The sequence below is a fragment of the Pezoporus occidentalis genome, unplaced genomic scaffold (genome assembly GCF_034315485.1).
Source record: "Pezoporus occidentalis ecotype Australia unplaced genomic scaffold, CSIRO_AGI_Poc_V1 ctg124, whole genome shotgun sequence".
NCBI lineage: Eukaryota > Metazoa > Chordata > Aves > Psittaciformes > Psittacidae > Pezoporus > Pezoporus occidentalis.
The window spans coordinates 3,009,627-3,034,150 of NW_026913038.1; the positions used below are offsets into that span (position 1 = coordinate 3,009,627).

At 43.4% G+C, this 24,524-nt stretch overlaps 3 protein-coding genes across 6 annotated transcripts in view; all 3 read right to left on the reverse strand.

Moving 5' to 3' along the window:
- Nucleotides 1-2,461: 2,461 nt before the first annotated feature.
- On the reverse strand, nucleotides 2,462-12,956 carry ATP6V0E1 (ATPase H+ transporting V0 subunit e1). Of its 4 annotated transcripts, XR_009962576.1 has the most exons (6): nucleotides 12,763-12,956; nucleotides 10,552-10,599; nucleotides 5,572-5,699; nucleotides 4,161-4,314; nucleotides 3,488-3,590; nucleotides 2,462-2,969 (listed from the first exon to the last, which is right to left on the reverse strand). XR_009962576.1 is itself a non-coding variant. In XM_062607731.1 (4 exons), exons 1-3 carry the CDS (start codon nucleotides 12,864-12,866, stop codon nucleotides 5,606-5,608), a joined length of 246 nt encoding a protein of 81 aa, XP_062463715.1. In that variant the 5' UTR covers nucleotides 12,867-12,955; the 3' UTR covers nucleotides 2,462-2,969; nucleotides 5,572-5,605. The 4 variants fall into 4 exon arrangements, 2 of the variants coding, with proteins under 2 accessions (XP_062463715.1, XP_062463716.1); XR_009962577.1 differs by lacking the exon at nucleotides 4,161-4,314; XM_062607731.1 differs by lacking the exons at nucleotides 3,488-3,590; nucleotides 4,161-4,314 and having other exon boundaries at nucleotides 12,763-12,955.
- A 1,830-nt stretch (nucleotides 12,957-14,786) lies between these two features.
- RPL26L1 (ribosomal protein L26 like 1) lies at nucleotides 14,787-19,418 on the reverse strand. The gene is made up of 4 exons (XM_062607729.1): nucleotides 19,287-19,418; nucleotides 18,081-18,253; nucleotides 17,578-17,718; nucleotides 14,787-14,958 (listed from the first exon to the last, which is right to left on the reverse strand). The coding sequence occupies exons 2-4, from the start codon at nucleotides 18,246-18,248 to the stop codon at nucleotides 14,830-14,832; spliced, it is 438 nt and encodes a 145-aa protein (XP_062463713.1). The 5' UTR covers nucleotides 18,249-18,253; nucleotides 19,287-19,418; the 3' UTR covers nucleotides 14,787-14,829.
- Nucleotides 19,419-22,137: 2,719 nt separating this feature from the next.
- Nucleotides 22,138-24,524, reverse strand: part of ERGIC1 (endoplasmic reticulum-golgi intermediate compartment 1) — a 58,724-nt gene continuing 56,337 nt past the window's right edge. The window contains exon 10 of the mRNA XM_062607730.1: nucleotides 22,138-24,190. Within this exon, the coding sequence (XP_062463714.1) occupies nucleotides 24,083-24,190 (108 nt within the window). The 3' untranslated portion in view covers nucleotides 22,138-24,082. The remainder of the gene's footprint in view (nucleotides 24,191-24,524) is intronic.

A 24,524-nucleotide genomic window follows, 5' to 3' on the forward strand; every position in this document is an offset into this window, starting at 1 on the left:
TGGCGCTGGTTGCGAGAGTCACTTTTCCTTGTGGAGGCAAAGGGTCCGTGGGGCCGGGTCTGTGTCCCTCGGGGCTTTGCCCTGCCCCTGCCCTCCGCTGCCATACAGCCCTATAGCCGCGCAGGGAGGGGGCCTGGCCCCAGCGCCACAGCCATGCCCCTCGCACCAGTTGTAAAGAGCATTTAACTCCTGTAACAGCTCCTCTGTCCCCAAACCCCACCGTGGCTGGCAAGACAACATAAAAACCAACATTTGCTTTGCCCCAGAGTTGGTAATATGTGGTTCTGGAAGCAGCAGCATCCCGGCTGACAGCTAACTTAAAGGCCTTGCACAAGCAAAACACTTCCACAATTTACAGCAGACGAAACATCAAACTTCCATACACACTTCAGAGCAATATCCCAGGAGGGGCACAAGCACAGACATTTGAGCTTCCGAAACAATATTAATGTGTCAAAAGTATTTGAAATGTCTCCAACCTAAACACTTGCTCTACCTGCTGCTGCTATTTAGGAGTTCAAGTCTTCATGACTTGATGGAGTCAGTTTCTTCAATCTTCCTTCCCCAAAGTATCAACACACAGATGAGATCAGACTGATCAGGGCAGACCCGCTTTCCATCTATGTCAAGCACCAGCAAATTTCCTTCACATGTACCTTAACACTTTGTGTTCTGTTGTTGCAGAACAAGAGGAAACTGTTACCAGCTTGGATACCAGCAGTGTTTGTTAAACACCAGCGTGTCTGCTCTGATTTCCTACAGTCACGTAAAAAAAAGTTACCTGAAGCAGTGTTAATTCCTGGCAGACATGGAGCAGACCATTCCATAATCACCATGCATACCGTAGGTCACACAACATTCAGGACAACAAAAAATACATACATCTTTTCAACTTCTTAAATCAAGCTACTACCTCGTATCTGCCCCATAGAAAATATTAACCAGTTGGGTAGAGGGAAGTGTCTTTAGCTGGAAAACACCAAAAGACTGAACTATGGCTTGGTGGCTCACGCTCTGAATAGCTCTTTACATTAAATTCTCCCACAGTGACGCACACCACATCATCTCCATTTCACTTCTGCATCTTCTACAAGTGATCCCTTAAAACCTGAAACAGAAAGGTTGTTACAAAAAGTGGTAACACCAACAGGGCTGTTTGTCACAGCACAGTTTCTTTCCTGGCGTCTCACCTCAGGGTACAAGTCAGGCAGATCAATATATTTTAAAAACTGTTACATACCCAAAATTGTCAACAATGTCTTGAAGCATTTCTTCCTTCTCCCATGAGGTCAACATATATTATCCTCCACGTGCTTCAGAAACGCCAACCAACCACCACCTAAGCTTTTATGAGATCATTTGGTTTCCAACTTTCTTCGGAACTATTTGCCAGACTATAGAGCAACTTCTCATGTGTTAAAGTACAGCTCTCAGTAGTAGGCAACTTGAGGAAAACCCCACTATCCCAGGCCCAGCAGTCGCTTTGCTGGTTTGTATCATAACTGACATGTCTGTACTTCTTCTGCAATTCACGCTGTCCATTTTTCAACCACTGCAAGTTACAGCATTCTGCCAGGATGCTGGCATTTCCTGTACAGTAACAAGTATTATCCCACTGAACAACTCAACAGTGCTATCCAAAAGGAAAAAAAAAAAAAAAAGAACCATTCCATCTTGTACATAAGAATAGAACACAGTAAGGAATAATGGCGGTTTATCTGGCCATGACATAAGGAGGCAAGAAGTACACATGAAGACTCCTGTGATGCAGCAATATTTGCATATTGTGAAGTGATTCCTTAGCACACAACTTGCTAGATTCAGTCCCAGCCCCACAGACTCAGCTAGCATCGAGGAGCCTCAGCAATTTTTCATCTCTGGCCTCCATTGCCATGTGCTTTATCAGGCCTGCAATTTCATGTGCAAGTGTCAACCAAGTATAAAACAACTATGTTTGCTGTTGAATTCAAACTGCTTGTTGCTATATGTATCCTACAAAAAGGTCAGGGAGTAAATCAATCTCCTCTCAAAATTACTATTTTGCTGTTGAATTTAAACTGCTTGTTGCTATATGTTTCCTACAAAAAGGCCAGGGAGTATATCAATCTCCTATCAAAATTACTATTCACGCTTCATCCAAACTAGTCACATTATCTCTGCTACCAAGTCCCCTCCAGGATCGGACAATGGGAAGTACATGGAGAAGAGGCTTGAGCTAAGTAAGCATTCAATTTTACCTGCAGACCCTCCAGCAAGTTTAAATTGCTGACTTAGTCCTATTTTAGAACTACCTGAGAGGTCTTAATAAAGACAGCAAAAGCATCTTCATCTCATCACATGACATGAATTTATTACAGTTTATCCACATCATCTAAAGTTTCCTCAGCTCAACTTTGTCTAACTATTGTCTGATTAAACCCACTAAAATGCACATCATAACAGTTACACATGGCACAAGAACTTTATGTATAAAGCAGAGATTAGTTTTATTTCCAGGCATGAGAAACTTAAGGCCAAATTTCCCAAGAATACAACTCATTCAAAAGAAGAAATGCCATCAACATGTGGCACCACTGTTTGTCTTCTCCTCATAGAGTTTCTTGCAGACATTTTACCAATCGCAATCAAATAGAACAGGGTGAACAGCACAGCAATAGACAACCTAAGGCTTGTAACATATATACAGTAGAGTGAGAAAAATGAACAGGAAAGCTATTACCCATAAAAACTTTAGAAGTTTTCATCACATGTGAAGTTAAGAGACAAAAATTTACAGCATCAAAGGGAAGTATAAACTGCATTAGGCACACTGTTAAAGGTATAGAAGGAAAAAATACAGGGCTTTGAACAAGCCATTTGAAGCACAATAGAAAGGTTAAGGCATTAATGCAGGCCTGGTATCCAACCGACTATGTTAAGGGCATCTTTGGGCAGTGGAGTGTTTCATCTGAAGAAAATCTCTTCTTTACCTGCAAAGCAAGAGGCAACTTCAATTACTGCTTTCCATGGAGACAATTGACCAACTGAAGACCTGGTTGGTAGCCACAACTTCCATTCCACAAACGCACTGAGAAATAGTGAAGAACTGTAGATAATTCACCTGTATGGACCTTCTAGAATAATATCTAGTTTCTTGCTTTCTTAGCAGTTTCATTACTTAAGGTAGTGCAAGTAGTTACAGTTACATTACAAGCTGCAGAACAACTATTTCCTAGAAAGTTTTCAGTGCTGTAGCAGCATCCAGTCATCTGGATCATGGTTCCTGCACTTAATAGCATGAAGAAAGTTCCCGGTCTGAGAACACAGATTAAATCTACAAATTTGCAGAGAAAAGGTGGCATTGGGTCACACTGCTTAGAAGAGGCTACAGCCCACATAACCACAGCTACAGAAGTCTGCATGTTCTTATGTACTGCCATTTAAGCTATTAACTTGATTATGAAGACAAGTCATCTGATACATCATCATCACTTGGAGGGATACTGACCTAAAAGAAAGGCCGATCTTCTGTAATCTGGCACAGCTCAATCAAGCCAATGTCTGTAGAAGCTCCTCACTAGAAAGCTTTCTGTGTGCATTTTCAGCCTGTTCTGTTGGTCAAGTAAAATAGGTGCTGGAAAAACACTTCTTAAAAGCCAAAAATAATTGACCAAACATGAAACAGTAGCTATATTTATGGGATTCCATGCAGTGTCAGATGGAGTCTAATTCACAGCTCCTGTCTAGTGACAAACTCAACTGGAGATACACAACAGCACAAGACAGGACACTGCAGACTGATCAAGGCAGGCACCTTCTTGCTGCTCAGCTCTCTCAACACAAGAGTAATTTAAACAAGATCATGGAGAATGGTATGTCCTGAAACAGCACATTTCTAGCAAGAAAACATAACATTTAACTAGGATATTTGAAGACTATTACAGGGTTTTATTTTTTTAAAATCATTCTGTTTCAAGATGATTAGAACTTTCATTTTATTCCAAAATTAAGGCAATGAAATCAGACAGATCGAAGGTTAAACCAATCTGCCTCACAGAACACAACAGTGTGTGCTATATAGGCCTCAAATTCTCCACTAATAAGTTAAAAAATGACAGCTCCTCACATAAACTTACTGGCCATCCCACATTAGCTCCCTCTCTTCCTCAGTATATATCTACCTTCAGCTCTCTGGCAAATTCTTCACTGAAAGGGAGAAGGAAAGCCTGATTCTTTCATCAGGCAGCTGGAGTCCAAGAGTTGTATCTCATATCCAGTTTTACCTTGCTGCTTGCAACACACAGATCACTTCAGATCCCACACAACTGAATTATCCTACAGGATTCAGAGATCTGTATGCCCATTACCAGAATACACTGGTCTCTGTTTTAGCTAGCTCATTATATGTTAACACATGAGCAGTGAAAATGTGCCCAGGAAATTCAGCTTATCTGACTTGGCTAATTACAGGCCTCGAAGCAGGGCTGAGCCTACCTTTAGCTTCTGCTTGCTGCTTAGAAGAGAAGATATAGACACATACACATGCCAGTTTGACAACACCACAATTCAGATGAAGCCTGCTTTGCAGCAATGGAGCTTTGCTTCAGGGTAAATGTTCAGGATGCTTTACAGACATCATTTAACTGAGCTGTAACATCAACTGTCATCTGCTACTCTTGGACTTCTGTAAACAGAAGTAGTAACAGCAAAGGGGTAGGCAGTCAAACATAAAAGGACAGAAAACCCTACCCCAAACAGGTAAAAAACTAAGCACATCTAAGTTATTCAGTTACCAGCATAAGAACTAAAATCATGGGTACTTGTTTCCACAGTTATCCTTCATTTGAACCTTCAACGCCAAATGCTTCTGTTCCAAAGAAACCCAAAGTCATCATGGTACTTGTAGTACAAGACTCTGTATTTACTGCAGATCAAGTCAGAAAGCATGCCCAGGAACTGCAACAGCAGCATTCCAATAGCACTACCTAGACAGCAACAACCAGGCTTGTCTATGATTAAAGTTACACACAGGCTATTATTAAAAAACAAACAAAACCCAAAACCCAAAGCAACATTCATCTGTAAGCTCAGTGTTAGTGCTGTACTTTGACAGGAGAGAAGAACCATTCTAACTACAGTTCTCACTGATTTCCCAGATGAATGAAGGCAACTCTACATTGCCTTGGAAATCAGGCCAGGTCTTGGTGACATGGTCGTAAGCTTAAAGAGAGGTTTAACAGTGGTTAAAAGTTAGGAAATCCTCTCACGCCAGCTAGTAAAAGACACCCCAGCCTGATTTTCTTTTTATTGGTAGAAGAAACATTCTGTTCTCTTTACAACCCCCTGCTTGCTGAACACAGCACCACATGACATGATAGCAGAGAAAAGTAACTGGACAAGAATTCAGACCAAGCTTTTCATGGTATCCATTCAAGATTAACATCCAAAAGATGTTTTGTTGCAGTCTATATAAAGGTAGATTTCTCCTGCAAAACAGCTAGCAATTCTGAACACACTGCCTATAACAACTGCTCCTACTTTCTCCTGAAGCTTTAATGTACCAAAAATATTAATAAATCTGATCATACTCACCTAGTCAACAGATTTCAGCATAGGACAGACATCCTTAAGGCCAGTGGTATTTAAGGTACCAGATTGTTTCATTGCTTAACTGCGGCCCAAAGAGAGGGTTGAGTTGAGCCAGAATCGCAATCAGCCAACTGCAAGACAACCCCCCCAACCCAAAAGAGAGAACATCAGCCAAATCACAAAGCTTACAATAATGGAAAAGCTTGTCCAAAGCACAAGTACTATCAGAGACAAAAAGACTATTTTCAGGAAAGTCTAGTATCAAATCAAAATTTCACTCAAGCTCAAACATAAAGGCTAGGTACCAGCAATGAAGAGGTGGCACCAAATCATTTTGCAACTGGCCTGTTCAATTTAAAACAACACAAAACCACCTGACAGCATCTCTCTCATCCATTTTTTTTTTTGACAAGTGTTTTGAGACATCTAAAACTCAGATATCTGTGGGCTCAGAATACAGAAACATAAGAGACAGCCCTTTTCTCAGTGCCTTTGAGGCACCCTTTAAACAAAAACATTTCATAAACATTCTCTCTCATTTGCTCTTATATTCACAGTGTATGAAAATCTACCCTTGCAGACATAGTATATTTTTCATCAGAGATGGAACAAATGTGAATTTAAACCTGGCACAGAGGTCAAGAAATAGGGACCCGATGCAAAAGCGTGCAATGCTACAGGAACACACAAATCCACAACAAGAAAACCAATATGACAACACTGCCAAATCATCAGCAACAGCAGCCTTGTCATCAGAGCAGTTCGCAAACTAATACTGCAGAAGCAATAGCCAGAACAGAGAACAAGAGGAATGTAGTCTGTGGAAAATATCCAGGAAAACTAAACAGAAATAAATATTCCACTGTTAAAATATATATTTGCTTTGTAAATATTACAGGATTCAGAAAAAGCAATGGATGCTTCCATGGATTTAAATCTATGCTAAATACTAACTATATAAACACATTTAGTGAACACACAGGCTCATCTGTCTGCTATTTCTAGAATGCTTTGCAAGGAGGAGAAAAAGCAGAGCAGCTTTGTAACGAGAGCTGCCACAAATGTATCAGAGTGCTTAGGCAGTAATGGAAAATTCCACACAAACCTTGATGCTTTGACCAGCGGATGAAGTGCAGGTCGGCTGTAAAATGCCCAGGGCAGCCAGGGGCAAAAGACTTAAAGAAACCACCTCAATCCTCTTGCAATTTACAAATATTTATTTCCAATGCTGCTTTCAGTTTTGCAGGGAGTAGGACTTGCTACAATGATACGCTGCGCCTGCAGCCCTCTTATCAGTCCTGCAAGCCTTGAAATACACAGCAGGCTCTACAAAGCAATTAAATCATCAGCAAGACACCACCAGGAGCAGTCAACCTAAAGGTTATTGGCATATTCCTACTTTGCTATCCAAAGCGATGACAGCAATGTCTTTTGAAAGCACCTTAAACATGATGTTACATTTACTTGAGGGAAAAGCAAACTAGCTCTTAAAAATATCATGGCATTTATTTCGCAAGGGGGTTAATTTTCAGATACAAAAGACAGATAGAAGGGTGCCAGAGCACTGTACCATCTGCCTTTAGCATCCTGAACTAACAGAAGTGGGAGGAGGGTAGGAACACTAAAAGCCTGCTAAAGCACGTTATTCTCTCACTGCATGGAAGGAAGGAACTCTATGTACAAATATCTCACCTCTCTGCTTCCTAAGTTCAGCCCTGGCATGGCTGTCAACTACATGAGCTGGAAGCACATTGAAAACATTGATGTGTCCCAGCCGTATAACCATGCTGTAGGCAATCACTGTGCAGTTTTCAAAAGCTATTTTTTGGGACCATGATGGATATCCAAGCTCTGAGCCACAGTAAAATGCCAGGTCAACAGTATATTCCTCCTTCCTGCTCTGCTAGGGCCTAAAAATTCAAAACAGTAGTTATGCACTGAACTCTACAACTGCCTTGTATTCAAGGTAAGTCATGAAAAAGCTTTTGCTTAAGTGATGCTGCATTATACAATGTTCTATCATGACAATGCAAAACAAAACACAACATTCAAAGCAAAACAAAGCAAGCCTCTGCACTGAACGTGTAATGCTCTTGAGCTGCCAAAATCAAATACAGCATTCAAGCCACCCACAGGTCCTTAAATTCTACCAGATACCACTTACAACACTTAGTGTTAATTACCCAGCTCAGACAAGGAAATTAAAGTCCCTTATGCTCTACCAGGAAGACTGTTTAAAAGGTCCTTCTGCCATAACTGCCATCTGTCTATGCTGCATATTACAAATTAAGGTCCTGCTATCGCTGTTTAAATGTCATTTTGGGGACTGTACTTTAATCCTTTCAGAATCATCAGTAAATACCATTTTTCAAGCACCCTGTACTCTGTTAGGACATCATGGTTCTGTTTCAGGAACTGCTTTGGAAACATCAAAACAGACTGAGACTTTGACAATGTCTTAAAACATGGTGTAACTTCCACAGCAGTATTTCCTTATCCTTTGCCTTATATTTTATCAGGTTCCTGAGGCTCAGTATTCGCCTTCAAAAGGCTGCTGGGTACAATATCTGTACACAAACAGTGCACTTACCCATGCAAATTTTTCCATAGGACAACCAAATTAACACCATGTGATCAATATGGTTATGCAGAATGATCACTGCTAAATCTAAACACAGAAGAAAGAGCTTTAAATTGAAATGTGCTTGATTTCAAATTCAGTTAACACAAATTCAGTTTGATGCAAATCAATGTCAGACAAGTGGTGTTTAATGAAGACAGGAAATGCTTTCTTCTTATTTTCAACCAGAAAGGTAACTCAGTATGAAACCAGGTCTAGCAGAGTTCTGAACAACTCTACAAAAGAGGTAGATAACAGCACTAGCCACCTACTAAGGACACACAAATAAAGCTGACCATATCTGGGACAACACAAGTAATTTTAACCCTAACGTATCTAACACAGAATCCTCAGAAACCATTGTTTCAGGCTTCCGTCAAAACTAGCATGAAAAATTGTTCTCTCTTTAGTCACATGAATTAAGGTCTGAAAATTTTTCAATGCTTCCCTTGAAAGAGGAAAAGAATACGGGAAGAACAAACTGACAAACACTTGAATAAAGCAGAGGAAAGAAAGGTTAGACCAGATGATCTTTTGAGGTGCTTTCCAACCAGGGCTGTTCTGTGATTTTATACAGAAATCAGGGGAGGAAATAAAAACTCTGTGATGAGGCAAATTCTATCTTGGAACACGAGAAGAAAAACCTGCTTTTTCTAGCAAACAGATACTATACACGTAATTTATGTGGTTGGGTGTAACTACTGATGGTTTAGAACATTGTGTTGCTTCTCTTTTTCGAGGTATAACTGGCAAAAGCCAAAGGGAATACAGAAAACGAGACAGAGCTCACAAGATTACAAAAGAAACCTCTCACTGGACATGCAAGAATGGATTATAATTAATGTCAATGACACTAGATTTATCATAGGTTTGTTTCAGTACAAAAATCATTACACTTAAAAGTGAAATACCACTGTACATTTGAAGAGTTCACAGCATTCAGTCAAGAAATTCTACAACAAAGACATTTCACATCATAATCCAGACTCTGCAGATGCCACGTGGACTTGACTTCAAGGAAACTATCCTTCTTCAACCAATAAGGAAAACAAACCCTGAGCTTTGAGGATTTTAGAAGAGTAGAGCATTATTTTTGTTAAAATGCAAAGTAGGGAGAACTTAAGTGAGAACTTTAACCAAAACACACCCCCAAACACTGAACTTTATATGCAGTCAAGGAGGCCTTCATAGCCCTGAGATTCTCAAATTCCGATCCCAAATTCAAGCTGTTGGTACAACAAATCTCTTCAAGCTTCTACATCTTCAACAGTAGTTTTCTGAATTAAAAAAACTGCATAGATACAAAATACAGAACTAAATTGCTGTACTTCTAAATCATCCAATACAATGATTTAAGACCTCATGTGTCAAATACTCAAACAAAATAGGCCTAAACTGTATAAAGTCTGAATATCACATTATTAATCTAAATCAACCCTGCATAAGTCTGTGGCACAAGCTAACCCAACATGGAGCCAAACAGGCCTCTCCTGGAACACACCAACACTGATAATATGGCTTTTGACTGCCAATTCCTAAGAATGACTCTTGAGATTAGAGATGCATTTCTCTAAATATTCATGTTAAGCCTATTAGAATAGCATAAATAACACCTAAATACTTCAGGAAAGTACAAATACCACTCAGGTTTAAAAGGAACTCTGAATAATGATTTTATTACAAGTTAGCCTTAAAGATCTAACCAGAGTTTTTGTTATTTTTACTAATTCTCTTACAGAAAAGAGGCAGCCTGAAAATATAACACGCATTTAAACAAAAATCATCTTAACACAGCAAAGCACACAAGTCTGTCACAAAAACTGTCACATACAAAAAACACACATATAAGTTTTTCCACCCACTGCCCTACCAGATTTTGAGAATATATTCAACCAAACTAAGTAAAGCAAAACTCATCAGTAGGTTTAAATTAATATCACCTCATAAAGTATAATATCACCTCATATAAGTGTAACTTATACAAAATAAAAAAGGCATAAAGTCATCACTACTGCAAATCAGAAAACTTGTGGACCTGACAAACTGCCATTACACCTGTGAGTGAACAAGCCAGTGACATCAAGTCAACACAGAACACAGTTCAACAGTTACATGTCAGAGGACAACAAAAGGAATTCGGGTTTGTTTTCATTCAGTATCTCCCTTCAGGAAAATGCTTTATTCAGCATGCTGAAGGTTTTTAGAACTAAGAATTCCAAGACCTGTCAAAGAATACCATTGTGTCTGCATCTGTGACACATTCAAAAAGCTGCTTCCTAAATCTTTTGAGGATATAAAAAAGGAACTTTTGATTACATCAGAACTGTGCCTTGGTTAAGAGGCAAGACATTATTTATACTTACAACAGGTAGCAGCAAACAGCACATGTCACCAGCATTGTGTTGATAACACTGCAAAAAGGAAGGAGAGAAACATCTGATTAGGTGCCATGTTATGACTGACCACAAGACACACTGGAAAAAAAAAACCCAGCACACAAGAACAACTCCAACTTCGATCATGTGGAAGGTGACTCAACACAAGTGTTCCAACTTCTTCTAGCTGAATAATTTGCAGAAGCGCAGCTAAGGCTCAGCAGAAGAGCTGACACAGCTCTGACAAACAGAAGTATACAGCTATATTTAACAAAAATCACCCCAAAGAGGAGCAAAATCTTATACACACAGTGTCCTCACTCAATTTCATAGTCAATTCCACCAGCAAGTTAATAAACTACTGAAGCTGGATGTTATAATGCTAACAGTAAGCAATAAACATGTTCTCCTTAAAAAAATGCAAAATTCTCCTTACAGAAATTTTCAGTATAAAAATATTTTAATTTTACATCATGAGCAAGGGGTTTGCAAACAGAACACAAAAAATCTGAACGACAAGATTTTCCTTTCTTGCTGAAAGGAAACTGTATCAGAAACCATTATTAAGCTGCAAAGCAGCAAGAACCAAGCAGCTCTTGAAACTGAACATGGTAGAATGACATTGTACACACACGACTCTGAAATGTGAGGAAAGGAAATGACATTTCCTAGCAGCAACTGATCTATGCAACTAATGGAACTTAGTAACAAAGTAGAGGAGTTTTGTTTATTTGGGCTTTTTCTAATTATAAAAAGGGGTTTCACTCTATGTATTTCCTCCCCCAAACCAAGGAACAAAACCTCATGCCAGGTTAGTTCCTTCTAACTCTTTTGTGACACAGGTAACATTTAATATTTTTCATCTATGAATATACACCCACCTTATCCACTTTAAAATGAACATTACAAAGCTAACATAGCCTTGGATTAAGCTCCAGAAACCCATCCTTTTCAGGGAGTCCCAGAGTCACTGTTTGGGAGCCTTAACCTGTGCAATGTGAACTCTTACGTAGCTAAAGTCTGCATTAACTTATTTTGTTAGAAAAAGAACAACTGTATTCAGAAATAGGCTTTGGGTAAAGCGTTTTGGGGTTTTCTTTGCTGTTGTTTTGGTACATGCTATAGAACGTAGCAATGCTCCGTTATCACATTTGTTAAACAATCACATTTTGGCATAACTACAGAACATCTGTTGGTGACCCACATACTTTAAGGACATGCCTGGAAGACGTATTTCCAAGGTATTTCTGAGGACAGGAAAGTTTTCAGGCACAAAACACCCAAACACCCTCCAGGTTTGACAGCAAATAACCAGAGCTAAATAGAACTTGAGGAAAATTCCTCCGACTTTAGACAAACAACTAAGAGAAAAGACAGTCGGTACCTGTGGAGTAGAGGGGATGTCAGAGAGAGGAAGAGAGGTTAAGAAGTCATTATCTCCTAGGGAAAAGAGAAAGACAAAAACTTGTCTACTTTTAATCTGAGCAGTTACGACCACTGCAGGAAAAAGTCTGTTTAGATGCCCTCGCTTTTGTCCTCAGACCACCAACATACATTAAAACACACAACGGAGATCTACTACAGCAATTTTTTTTCCACCCTTATCCAGTGCCAAACTAGATGGCGAAGTAAGTTAGAAAAGGTCAAGTAAGGAAACTAAAAGGAAGCCATTGCTCAAACACCAACTTAACATGAGACGGCCTCACCACAGGACGCCGTGTATGCGGATGTTTACAGGGCTTGAGGGGAAAACTCAACACCGTAACGGATTACTAACGCACGGAGACACCGCTCCTGGCTCCGGCCTTCCCCGCGGGCTGGAGCCCGGCTGGCACAGGCGCCTGGGCCCGCCCGCCCTCCGCGCTGCGCCAGCGACGGGGAGCCCGCAGGAACACTGCGGCAGGAGGCGGCGGCTCCGCGCCCGGCAGGCACGGCGCTGCGGGGCTCCGCGACGGCCGGCAGGCCTCGGCGGCGAGGGAAAGGGGAACTCAGGCGAGCCGAAGCCGCAAGGCCGCTGCTGCCCGGCAGGCCCGCAAGGGCACGGCGCGCCTCCGCCAGGCCTCCGCCTCGGGGCGCGGGCTCGCCTCCGTCCGGGGGCCTCCTCACACACACTGCCCGCTCCCCAGACCCGAGGGGAAGAGGCGGGCAGGGGATCGCTGAGCCCCTCAGCGCGACCCCGGCCTCCCCCCGGTCACTCACCCTCGGTTAGGCCCCTTGGGTATGAGCCACGGCAGGACACCTCCGACCACCCCCCAGAAAACGCTCATGACGATGATGGGCACCGTGAGGCCACCGTACGCCATGGCCGGGCCGGCGGCGGAGGGAAGCGGCTCGGTGCGACCCGGCGGGGAACCTCCCCAGCCCTTCCTCACGGCCGCCGCAGCGCCCCGCCCCGCCGCCTGCGCCAATCAGCGCCCATAACGTCACCGGAGCCCGGCGGGCGGGGCCGCACCTGGCGGCGCGACGGCGCTGTGGGAGCGGGCCTCGGCGGGCGGAACAACCCGGGCCCGGGGAGCGGAGCGGGAAGGAGTTGTGCGGGCAAGGGCGGAGCTCCTCCGGGGGCAAGCGCTGGCTTCGAGCTCATCGGTGACTGGGAACAGGGAGAAGCCTCCGGTCGGAGCAGGGCCAGGGAGGAGCAGCGGAGCCGAAGGACGCGCTCAGTTCACTGGCACGGGTGAAGAGAAACATCGTTCAGCAGCGTGTGCGCTCGCATGGGCTGCGGGGGTACACAAAAGCTCTGAACAGGCATAAAAGAAGTGACGCTGAACGGCTCAAGCAGCCTTCGAGTTACTGCCTATAAATGGCTTCAGAAGGGCACGTGTGGTCCTGGGGCACAGCAAACTCAGTGCGAGTGAACAGGGCTGCTGCGGCAGAGTAAGCCAACGTCAGGAGTCTCACCAGAAGAGATAAAGATGTCATTGTCCCACTCAGTGCTGGTCAGGCCACACCTGGAATACTGTGCTCAGGTTTGGTCCCCATTTTACAAGAAGTGGGCAGGCTGGAAGGGACCCAGAGAAGGGCCTTAAAGATGATCCAAGGACTGGGATGTGTGAGGGACGCCTGAAAGCTGGGCTAGTTCAACCTTGAGAAAAGGCAGCTCAGGGGAGACCTCATCACCATCTTCCAGTATTTAAAAGGTGGCTACAAAGAAGACTGAGACTCCATTTTTACACCATCACACGGAAAAGATGAGGGCTAATGCCACAAGTTATTCCTGGGGAGATTCCGGCTGAATAGAAGAGGAAACTTTTTCACAATGAGCACAATCAGCCATTGAAATAATCTCCCCAGGTAAGTGGTGGATTCCTCAGCACTGGACACTTCGATTCAGCTGGACAGGGTGCTGGGACACCTAGTCTAGGCTTTGTGTAGGAACCACATGATCCTTAAGGTCTCTTCCAACCTGGAATTCTGATTTTCCTCAATCCTCAGCATCCCTGTTTTCAAAGTAGTGTGATTCAGCAGGAGCTGGCTTGCTTTCCCTCTGTACCAGCAATTAAGAGGGCTATTCACTAAGCCAGTAAATTCACTTAATTGCAGGGCGGTTTTCACCACGCTGTGGCAGCTCTCAATTATGTGTATAAAGTACTAAAAACCTAACTTCCTCTTACGGAAAAGTGCATCCAAAACAGTGTTATCAGTAGCACTGAGCTTGCCTTCACTCTTACCTTTGTCAAACCAGGCAGCTCTGCTGCACAGCACTGGTGAGGTAAAGCCCTGTCCTTAAGCTCCATCATTAATCCAAGAGCCCAAGACATCATACAGCAAATTCAGTGCTATGTGTGGCCACAGTGTGCCTGGTGAACCTCAAAAATGTCATCTCTAATATCAAATTCATAAGACAGTTGAAAAAACCCACATAATATAAGAGGATTACAGGAGATTCATGGAAAGAAATAGTTTACTTTAAATGCCTGGTAAAATATCCAATATATATGGTGCACAGAACGAACACATTCATTTAAAACCATGAACCCATCTACGTAAGTGTCAAAGATGAGTGGAAGAGACAGAAGCACAATGGTCATTAGATGCAGGTTTCAGGACTGCACTGTAACATTGGTTGAAACATTCCTTATGGAGAAAGAGTTTTTATTTTCTTAAAAGGTTCTTGATTTAGTGGAAGCATTTTTTTACGCAGCCAACATCAAAACATGAGAATGAACATTAAAACACAAACCAGATACTATATAAAGACTTTCTAAAGAAGACACAATAACAGGTTTAAATTTTAGCAGTTCTTTAATGGTTTCAATAGGAAATAATCTATTCTTGCATCTTTTCGATCGTTTCTTCCTTGTATTTGCCCTTCTCCTTGCCAACCTGGCGGGATTTTGCTTTACGCTCCAAGATCTTTTTGCGATCTTTGTCCAGTTTTAGCCTGGTGATCACCACCTAGAGAAAGGACAGAGAATTTAGTGTCACTTCAGTGTTGAAGCACAGCAACCTGACAGAGCTGTGGTAACACAGCATGGTCCCAGAAGGTCAGCCCTGGCACACAAGTTCTATTTCCACAGATCATCTCATTTGATCCAGGTAGGACTGAGGTACTGAATTGCCTCCGTATGTCATAGAATCATAGAGGAGTCAGGGTTGGAAAGGACCCTAAGATCATCCAGTTCCAACCCCCCTGCCACGGGCAGGGACATCTTACGCTAAATCATATCACTCATGGCTTTGTCCAACCTGGCCCAGAACACCACCAGGGATGGAGCTTTCACAACTTCCCTGGGCAACCCATTCCAGTGCCTCACCACCCTAACAGGAAATAACTTCATCCTTATATCCAATCTAAACTTCCCCTTTTTAAGTTTTAACCCATTACCCCTTGTCCTATTACTACAGTCCCTAATGAAGAATCCCTCTCCAGCATCCTTACAGGCCCCCTTCATATACTGGAAGGCTGCTATGAGGTCTCCACGCAGCCTTCTCTTCTCCAGGCTGAACAGCCCCAATTTTCTCCGCCTGTCTTCAAAGGGGAGGTGCTCCAGTCCCCTGATCATCCTCGTGGCCCTCCTCTGGATTTGTTCCAACAGTTCCATGTCCTTTTTATGTTCAGGACACCAGAACTGCACACAATACTCCGGGTGAGGTCTCACAAGAGCAGAGTAGAGGGACAGCATCACCTCCTTCAACCTGCTGGTCACGCTCCTTTTGATGCAGCCCAGGATACGGTTGGCTTTCTGGGCTGTGAGCGCACACTGCCAGCTCACGTTAAGTTTCTCATCGACCAACACCCTCAAGTCCTTCTCCAGAGGGCTGCTTTGAATCTCTTCTCTGCCCAACCTGTAGCTGTGCCTGGGATTGCTCTGATCCAGGTGTAAGACCTTGCACTTGGCATGGTTAAACCTCATAAAGCTGGCACCTGCCCACCTCACAAGCGTGTACGTCACAACTGTCCCAGGTACACTCAGGGATCAGGGTCTGTGGACAGCTGCTTTTGATGCACAGCCAAATGCACACACTGAAGAGCACCCAGATTTCCATTAACTACATAATAAAATAATTACTTCGAAGTAAATCTCATTTCCATTATGCTGCTCAAGCATCCACCTGAAATGCAGTACAGTGGATCCCACCACCAAAAAAGCAAGTAATGAACCACTATTTTAATTATTCCATGTTTTAAACAGTATTACGTAAATTTTTGGAACACTGGAAAGCCATGCTGCTGTTTGCTGGCTGTTAGCATCTCACTGCTGTACTGGCTGAACAGCCAATGCATCTGCCTGCACTACAGGCCAAAGCAGAAGCCCATGCACCACAGTGACTCACATAAAGACACAGACAGGAGGTGGCCAGGCAACTATCAAGTACTACTAACAAGGGCACATCAAAGATAAACTGCACAGACCACTAGTTACCACAGCCTCAGTGGTTCTCTAAAAAAGCTTAATTTTTGGTCTTCAGTGTCTCCTGTGCCCCCTCAAATTGCCGAAGATACACATGTGCTGATATTACTGAAAGGAGTACCTTAAATTCCAACTGACAACCAAATCCCAGAGAAACCATAGACTGCAGCAGGCCTGCACATTCCTCCTCAATTCCACTGTGCATGTAGGTATCCCATAATTAGTATGAATTCCTACCTCTTTACCTAAGAGAGGTAAAAACTGTTCATCCACCCCACTGCATTCTTCTGTTCCTTTTGCATTAATAACCAGAATCTTTAAGGTCTGATTCACAATTAGAGACAACTTCACAGAATAAAGTACCAGCACAGAAGTCCTTCATTGCTATTTATCACACAAGCAATATGCATACTGGCTCCACTGCAATGTCACTTTGTCCATCAAATGTTATTACTGCACACAAGCCATTATGTTGTTTCGGAATGATCCTGCTCTCCCTCTGCTGAACATACCAACCATTTAGATCAGAAAACCTGTTACAACTGGATTTCTTCCACCAACACTTCAGTACATGTCCCCACAAGGCAACGCTGAAGCAGACTAATTTCATCTGCTTCAAACCAGCTTTTGGTTAGTTTTTCTGTTTAATCTGAAACAAATAATAGGGAGCTATTATGATCCAAACAGGCTTTGCCTGGTTTTCATGGACTCTAAACATGTTAAATGGGTTCAGGCTAAAACCAGATTCAGAACTTTGTTCAAAATAGCACACATGAACATATCACTATCCTGAGCATCTACCCAAACATTTCTAACACCTCATTAATCAGTGCAAATGCCATGTAGTAAAGATGAAGGATTGTTCTAAACGATCCATTTTGTGCTTTAAAAATACCAAGCTCTTCAAAGTACTTAGCAAGACTCTGAAGTCTGTAGCGTCATCTCCACCAAATGAGACCCAGAAACATCAAGGAGTTCTTGATTTCAATTCACTTCTCTACTATCATGACACCATTTTCCTTGTTTATTATCCCCCAGTGCTGGAGTATCTCCATCTGTTACTTCACATGCCATGACAAGGTTCGACTCCTGCCAGCAACAGCATCTTCCTTTGCCAGCAAGGTCTCCTCATGCATTTCATACCCCATGTCATGCACTGTACCTTGCTGGGATGGATCCCCACGTGGACAGTTGTGCCGTTCGCCTTCTCCCGCTGAACACGTTCAATGTAGATGACGTATTTCTTCCTGTACACCTGGACCACCTTGCCAATCTGCTGTCCTTTGTAGTGTCCCCGCACAACCTGAGCACAACACAGGAAGCATCCCTTACACAATTAGTGCATCTACTTATCCCAACAAAAAAAACAAAACTGCACAGGTTGAAATCCCCACTCCGCTCTTTGTATACACGTGCCACAGAAACATCAATTACTGGACAATTTCAGCAATTACTAAAACGGAAAAATATAATGTGCTCCTTGTACGTTCCTTATCACTGATGTGACCTCAACAGGCCAAGTCTATGATGCAAAACTCTTGGCACAGCTCCAGCAACTACATGAATTTGCCCAGCCCTTCCCTTTCACACAGGCTATATGTGAAAACTAACCAGCCAGAAGTTCACGTGTGCTGGTACAACTCAAAAGATAGACAGTGCGCGTACCTGCACTTCATCATCCTTCCGAATGGGCATAGAGCGGACGTTGTATTTCTGCCGCAGCTCCTTGGAGAGAGGGGAGGACATTATTTTTCTCCGAATGTGAGAAGGGGCATTGAAGTGACGTTTGCGGTTCTTGCTGCGGTCTGAGGTCACAAACGGATTGAACTTCATTTTGCCTGCAGAAAGAAAACCAATAGTTTGAGAACTTATATACGCTGCTCTATCACCTACCCACACAAACTGTGCTAGCACATAAAAAAAAAACCAATTTTAACTTTCTTAACTGTCTTAAATCATACTCCCAATTAATACACCTTACAGAGTGGGCTTCAAGTAAGGGTTAAGCCTCTTCCTTGACAAACAATGACCCTGTGATTGACGAATGGGCTACACACGTGCACATCAGACCATTCTTCCTATTTCAAAGCTTGCTGTTCTCAAAAGGCGGGACATCTGACTGACAAGCCTTAACTGTGCACTGCAGCATAGACCAGCTTCATTCATAGAGCAAACATGTATTTTGGACTCTGAGAAAGAGGGAACTCGTACTGCTCAGGGATCTCCTATAAAAGCACACCACCAGACAGGTGCATACAACAGATCAGGAAATGCAGAATGCTTTTGGCTTTCTCCAAATCTTAGCAACCGCACTACAACAAGACTGTCATGGTCTAATTCATCCTGACTGACAAAGCCATGCCCATTAAGCGACACTTCTGCTTAACTCCACCTCCTGTGCAGGCCGGTCCGGGCTGTGCATCAAGCCAGGGCACGCCGCGAGCTTAAGACCACACTCTGCCTGATCTGTATTAACCAAATAACCCACTGCCAGAGAGCAGGCCAGAGCAGCGGGAGCTCTCTCCGGAGTCCGAGCCCCACGGGGCACCCCTGAAGGCAGCTCGGGGCAGGCCTGCAGCCACACTCCGGGGCCGGGATCCTAATCCTACACCGGCTTACCGGCCACCTCTGCCCGGGACACGCTCCCACCCTCAGGGCAGATCCGCCTCAGGGCCGGCGAGCCCGGGCCATCCCCGCTGCCCTCTCCAGGCAGCCAGCAGCGCCGAGCCGGGCCGCGCCACCCCCGAAACCCCTGGCCCGCGGCCCTTCCCGTTTCCCTCGGACAGCCCCCGCGGCCACCGGGGCACAGCGCAGGGCCGCGCCGCGCAGGATGGAGGCGGATGCGGACAGGCCGCACCGGGCCGCCCTTACCCCGCTGCCGCCGCCGCCACAGTCACCCGGAAAGAGGAAGCCGGCCCACTTCCGCCGCCAAGAGCACTGGCCGGGGTCTCGCGAGACCAGCGCGCCCAGCTCCGGCCGCCGGCTCCCCCTGGTGGCCGGCGGTCACAGCTGCACCAGTCCTGCTCCTGCATCCTTTCTGCCACCGTGCCGGGAGCCGGAGGGATTCATCCCTCCCCGGGCGCGGATGAAGACAGAAGCCTGCAGCCAGCTTCCTCCCGCCGCCGTCCCGGTAGATTCGGTGCTGCTAAATCTTGCCAGGACACAGATGAATTTATTCTCAAGGAAAATCATTCCCGAGGGAGGTGGTGTTGGTCGATATGAACCAAGCAGTGGGGGCAGCAGCAGTAGACACTGGACCGGGTTTGGGGTTTATACGGAAGGAAGAGTTTCCGTAGTGTTGAGTTGCAGCACGGTGATAGCTGGACAAACGCTTGTCCTAGTGCCTTGACTCATTCTATAGACAAGAGTCAGGAACCTTGAGCACTACCCTGGCCCTGCTGGACATCCAGTTCCAACATGTTCTTGAGGTTCATTTGGAAGGGGGTAGGATCTCTTCCTTCCCAAAGATGTTGTGTGGCAGACACTAATGCAATAAGCAATATCAAAACTTAAGAGGAATCGGTTTCTTAATATGGTACACATACATAGTGCCCAAATTCACTGTGTTGTAACCCTTTACTGTTTAATCTTCAATAACTGCCTCAGACACTTATTTCAACACTTGGTGAAGCAAGGCTAAAAGGAAATTAAAGGGGGGGGGGGTGGTGTAACAAACCCCAGGTTATTTTATATACCAAGTGGCCCAGTGACTAAAGCCAAACCCAGCAAGTTCCAAGCACAGTCCACTCACCTCTCATTAAATGAGGGAGGTTGGGACAGTTGGTACTGTTCAAAACGGAGCACTGAATGTCCAGACATGACTCAGTGCTGATTACAAAAGAGCCTCATGTTAACTTTCTACACAGTGACCTGGCTTACAGTGATTTCATTGTGTGATAAGGCTTAGTTTGCTGAAATGGTAATTAAAAACAACAAAAAAAGCCCTTTTAGACTAATTTTGCAATAGTAGTGCAATAAGAAGCCCATCAAAACACGAGTTTTATTTTTAATTACAGAACTAAATAGGCTACTATTTTATTAACATAAGGTTGCAGATTAGAAATGCCAAAACTCCTCAATAATCTCCACTGTGAAAATGCAAAAGACTTGTGCTTTAAACATTGCCATAACATACTACAGGGCTATGTCCTCCCTCCCCTGCCCACCTCTTCCTTTCTTCCCAGGACTACTGAGAAACACCTCATTGACATATTTCATCTGAAACGTCAGAACCCTGTTCTAAAGCAGATACTCATCAGAGCCATTTTCATCCCGAACAGCTTGTGTATCACACAAATAAAAAACAACTTTAAATGAGAAATATACCGAAACTAACTACAGACATTACAATCTACGCTGCAGATCTTCACAGAGCAGTGGTTGGTAAGTATGTGATAAATCAGATGAAACACAAATATCTGCTGATTTTTTTTACCCCATTTCCAAATTTTTTCTTCAAATATAATCTTCAGCAGTCCACATACTGTCTAGCATATACCCAAGCACAGCTTTCCCTACAGTGAAACATTTTAACTCCACCACTACAAAGCATCCTATGCCACAGGTTCTCACCACATGATGGAGTGTACCTTTAGAAAGAATAATTTAAAAAGGAAGTTCTAAATATTTCATTTCCTACAGGGATGCCTTTCCTGGAAAAGCATAAATACTTCTGTCAAAATACTGACTTGGAAGAGCAAAGACAGGAATATGGATGAACACCTCCAGTCGATGGTTTTCTTCCACTATGACTTGACATCATCTTTGCTTGCAATGATGTTTAAAAGCATAACTAAGTTCATTTTGTCTCTAGAAAGTGCTTGAAAATACAAGTGAAATCTAGTGAGCCATGCATGCACGGGGCAGGACTGCCACACCAGAAACCACCTTGCTTTCACATTTGAAGAGCAGATTCTTCTGTAAACATATGATGTAGCACCATTAGATGACCCAAGCCATCCACATCTGATGGACAAGCTTGCCACAACTTAGAGCAGACCCAGAAGGTAGCATTAACTTGGCAGTACTCAAAGGCTTAGACTGGGTTTACAGAAGAAGAAAGGTACGGACCATTTCTTCAGCAGGGTTTTGCCAGAACTCGAGCACAATTTTGTTTCCACATCTAGCAAAAAAAAAGAAGTGATTTATTATGTTATTGCAGTGGACATTTTGGCAGAGAGAGCAGGCACACTGAAGTATGCATCTGTCATTTCCAAAAAAAAGCCAAACAATTTCACTGGTCTGGTTTAGAGAAGTGGCTTGGACTGCACAGAACACAGCATTTTAATACAGACTGAGGATGGAGAGAAGGGCAGAAATAAAATGCCAGGGGACACAAGGAATTTGCAACAAGCTTTGCTTGTTTGTGTCGAAGACATTACACCAGGGAAGACATTTTAGAAAACTAACAGTACAGTCCATTGCACTACAAAGGTCTTCTGCACAGCTCAGGAAAAGGGTGCACTGCTAAGATACGGAGAGTTTCATCCTTGTAATCCACTGGGTTCACAAGCTGTGAGCAAAGACTCAACAAATTCAGGAGGAAAACCCAGGACATTTTTGCTGTGAGCTTCAGCTGGTCACAGTGGATTAGAGGAAATCCTTCAGCCAGCAAGAGAGGCAATAGCAATGGAAAACCCAGCTCCTACTGGGCAGCTGCCTCCATCCAGTGGGTACCACTCGCAAGCACATGGACGCACACATCGAAATGAAGACAAGCATCTCATTTTCAAGTTGATTTTTGTAAATGGAAAAAAATGTATAAAATCTATCCATACATTAACAGATACAGGAAGTTACACAATCCAGTTTACAGCTAAAGCAATAGCAATCAGTCCATAATAAGAACAGGGAAAAATTCCAATGCTGTAATTTGTCCAAAGTCACTACAGGGCGGAGGACAGCGGGGGACTGTGGTTGGCTTCTTCTTTTTGGCATGTGGATAAACTGGCTACCTTCCCTACTTCCAAAGCAAAGAGACAATTCCAACAGACATGTATTAGGAATACTTTTGAAATGCATTTGACTCTATCATTAACACTGAATATTCAAAGATTCATATTATTACAGTATAATGCTTGCCTGCTTCTGCCTCCAGGAAAGGGCAGCGGGCAGTAGATACTATCCAAGAGAAATCCTGCACCCATCACAGAATTTACAGCATTGATTGAGTAGAAGATTTACTTTATGGTTTTTATCCATCCTGGAACACTTAAAATTTAGGTATCCTCAGCTCAGACATTTACAAAGCATGCGGAGACTGTTACTACTCAAGGAACATTTAGGAAGCTATGGAAAACGCGCTGGCGGGTATTGGTCTAATTTTAGTGACCTCATGTCTACCATTACATGCAAGCCATACCTGCCAGTAGCTTTCCCTCCATTTATTGGAGGCACCAGAAGACAAGGCTTGAATGAATGGGCATGGAAGCTCAGGTACCATTTTAAGGAATAAAACAAAACAACTTCTAGCAGGGGCCAGCTTGTGGCAATGCCTGCCCTGCTACCAGTGTACCTGTAGGTGAACAGTGTCAGTCTAGGGCTCAGAAAAGATGCCTGACTGGATTTTAAAGGTAGAGGGAGGCACCTTAAACCCTGAAAAGACAGACTTCTGTGTTTGACAGGTGTATTCAATATGCACACATGAAGCAAGACAGTAAGCTGTGCTTATCCACCCGGAAGACTGCACCATTTTTCTGAACACAAAGAATATACAACCCTTTCCCAAAATAACAACAACAGCAAAAATAATAAAGCAGAAGCGCAGAATCCAGAGTGTTGGGTGGTCTGTGTTTAAAAAACATACAGAAGAATAAAAGCTAATGCTGTAAAGACAACTATTCCCTTTCAAAGCAAAGGCCACATAAAACTGTGTTGCTCAGTTTGGTTTTTTTACTTCATGCCACCTGTAAACACAAGACTGGATATTCAGTTTCTGGGAAGAAATGAAACCACTTTTACATTCAGAGTAAAAGAAAAGCCTTCCACTGCCTGGATCACAGATTACCCAGGAAAAGGTAGCTGGGGGAAGGCTTCCTCTTCTTGTTTGCTCATTTCATTAGAAAGGTCATATCTGAACAAAAGAGCTTTCAATAAAAGCACAAAACGTTTCTTGATGTTATTTCTGCTCTCTGTCTCTAAAGTTTGCTATGTGGACTAACATTTTCCATTCCTCACCAACAGATACATCATCACCTTTTTGGCAGCACAGGTGGAATTTCTTCCTAATGTATAATTTTTGCCTTATACAAAAGTCGATTGTCTAATCATGCAAATCCAACAGAATTCCAAAAAGTGCCACAAGACAGCTCAACTCTTTTCAATCTACTACTTAGTTTGTACACTGCCATAGGAACCTCCCAGAGAACAGACTGTCATCCTTACTTAGATCTTAGATGACGGTGTATTTCGTATATGGCATTTCAACCTCTTTCCTGGGGGGGGGGGGGAGACAATCAAAATCCATGCCCTGATTCCATTGATTTTTCACTCTCAGAGCTCTGAAATGCATGGAGATTTCTTTGATTTGTTGAAGAGGTCTTCACTGAACAGTCTGATCAGAGAAAAACTTACTGATTCAATCAAATAGAAAATAAAGACAAAAACAGGTAGTGGCAGATTTCTCAATCTTTGCTCCTATCCTTGGAGACTAGGGCAGAGTTTCACTGCTACTGCATTTTCCCCAGCTGGATCTTCTTCCAGGCCTCTGATGCCGTGAAAATGCAGGAGTCGAGGATCCCAGCTACAGTAAATGTTCCTCCAATGATGGCACATATCTGAAATGTACAGAGAGGGAACAGGTTTGTCAATGATGAGGCAAACTTTTACACAGCTTGAAACTGGGGGAAAGGGTTGCCTACTGCTAGGGTATTTTCTGGGAGCATGGTAAGAACCGGGTAACGGTACTGGGGACATAATGACATGACAATTATTCGGGAAAACCATTCCCTACAGTGGAATAACTTAGTGCTAATCTGAACTCATCATAGCTAGAGCCAACCATAAATCCCAGTCCCTAGGAGCATACAGCATGAGTGCTGTTCCTTTCTGGGCTAAACTCCACCTAACAAAGTTTCTAGAAGCTCTGTGTTGCTCGTATCTTCCTATTAC

Bases quoted from the DNA above. Each gene is read 5' to 3' on its own strand.
- RPL26L1 (XM_062607729.1), bottom strand. From the start codon at position 18,248: ATGAAGTTCAATCCGTTTGTGACCTCAGACCGCAGCAAGAACCGCAAA. The intron at 17,719-18,080 runs GTACGCGCACTG...TGTTGTGCTCAG, and splicing joins GGAAGGATGATGAAGTGCAG to GTTGTGCGGGGACACTACAA. The intron at 14,959-17,577 runs GTACAGTGCATG...TCCTTTCTCTAG, and splicing joins TGGGGATCCATCCCAGCAAG to GTGGTGATCACCAGGCTAAA.
- ATP6V0E1 (XM_062607731.1), bottom strand. From the start codon at position 12,866: ATGGCGTACGGTGGCCTCACGGTGCCCATCATCGTCATGAGCGTTTTC. The intron at 10,600-12,762 runs GTGAGTGACCGG...TCCTTTTTGCAG, and splicing joins CCCAAGGGGCCTAACCGAGG to TGTTATCAACACAATGCTGG. The intron at 5,700-10,551 runs GTAAGTATAAAT...GTTGTCTTGCAG, and splicing joins GCTGTTTGCTGCTACCTGTT to TTGGCTGATTGCGATTCTGG.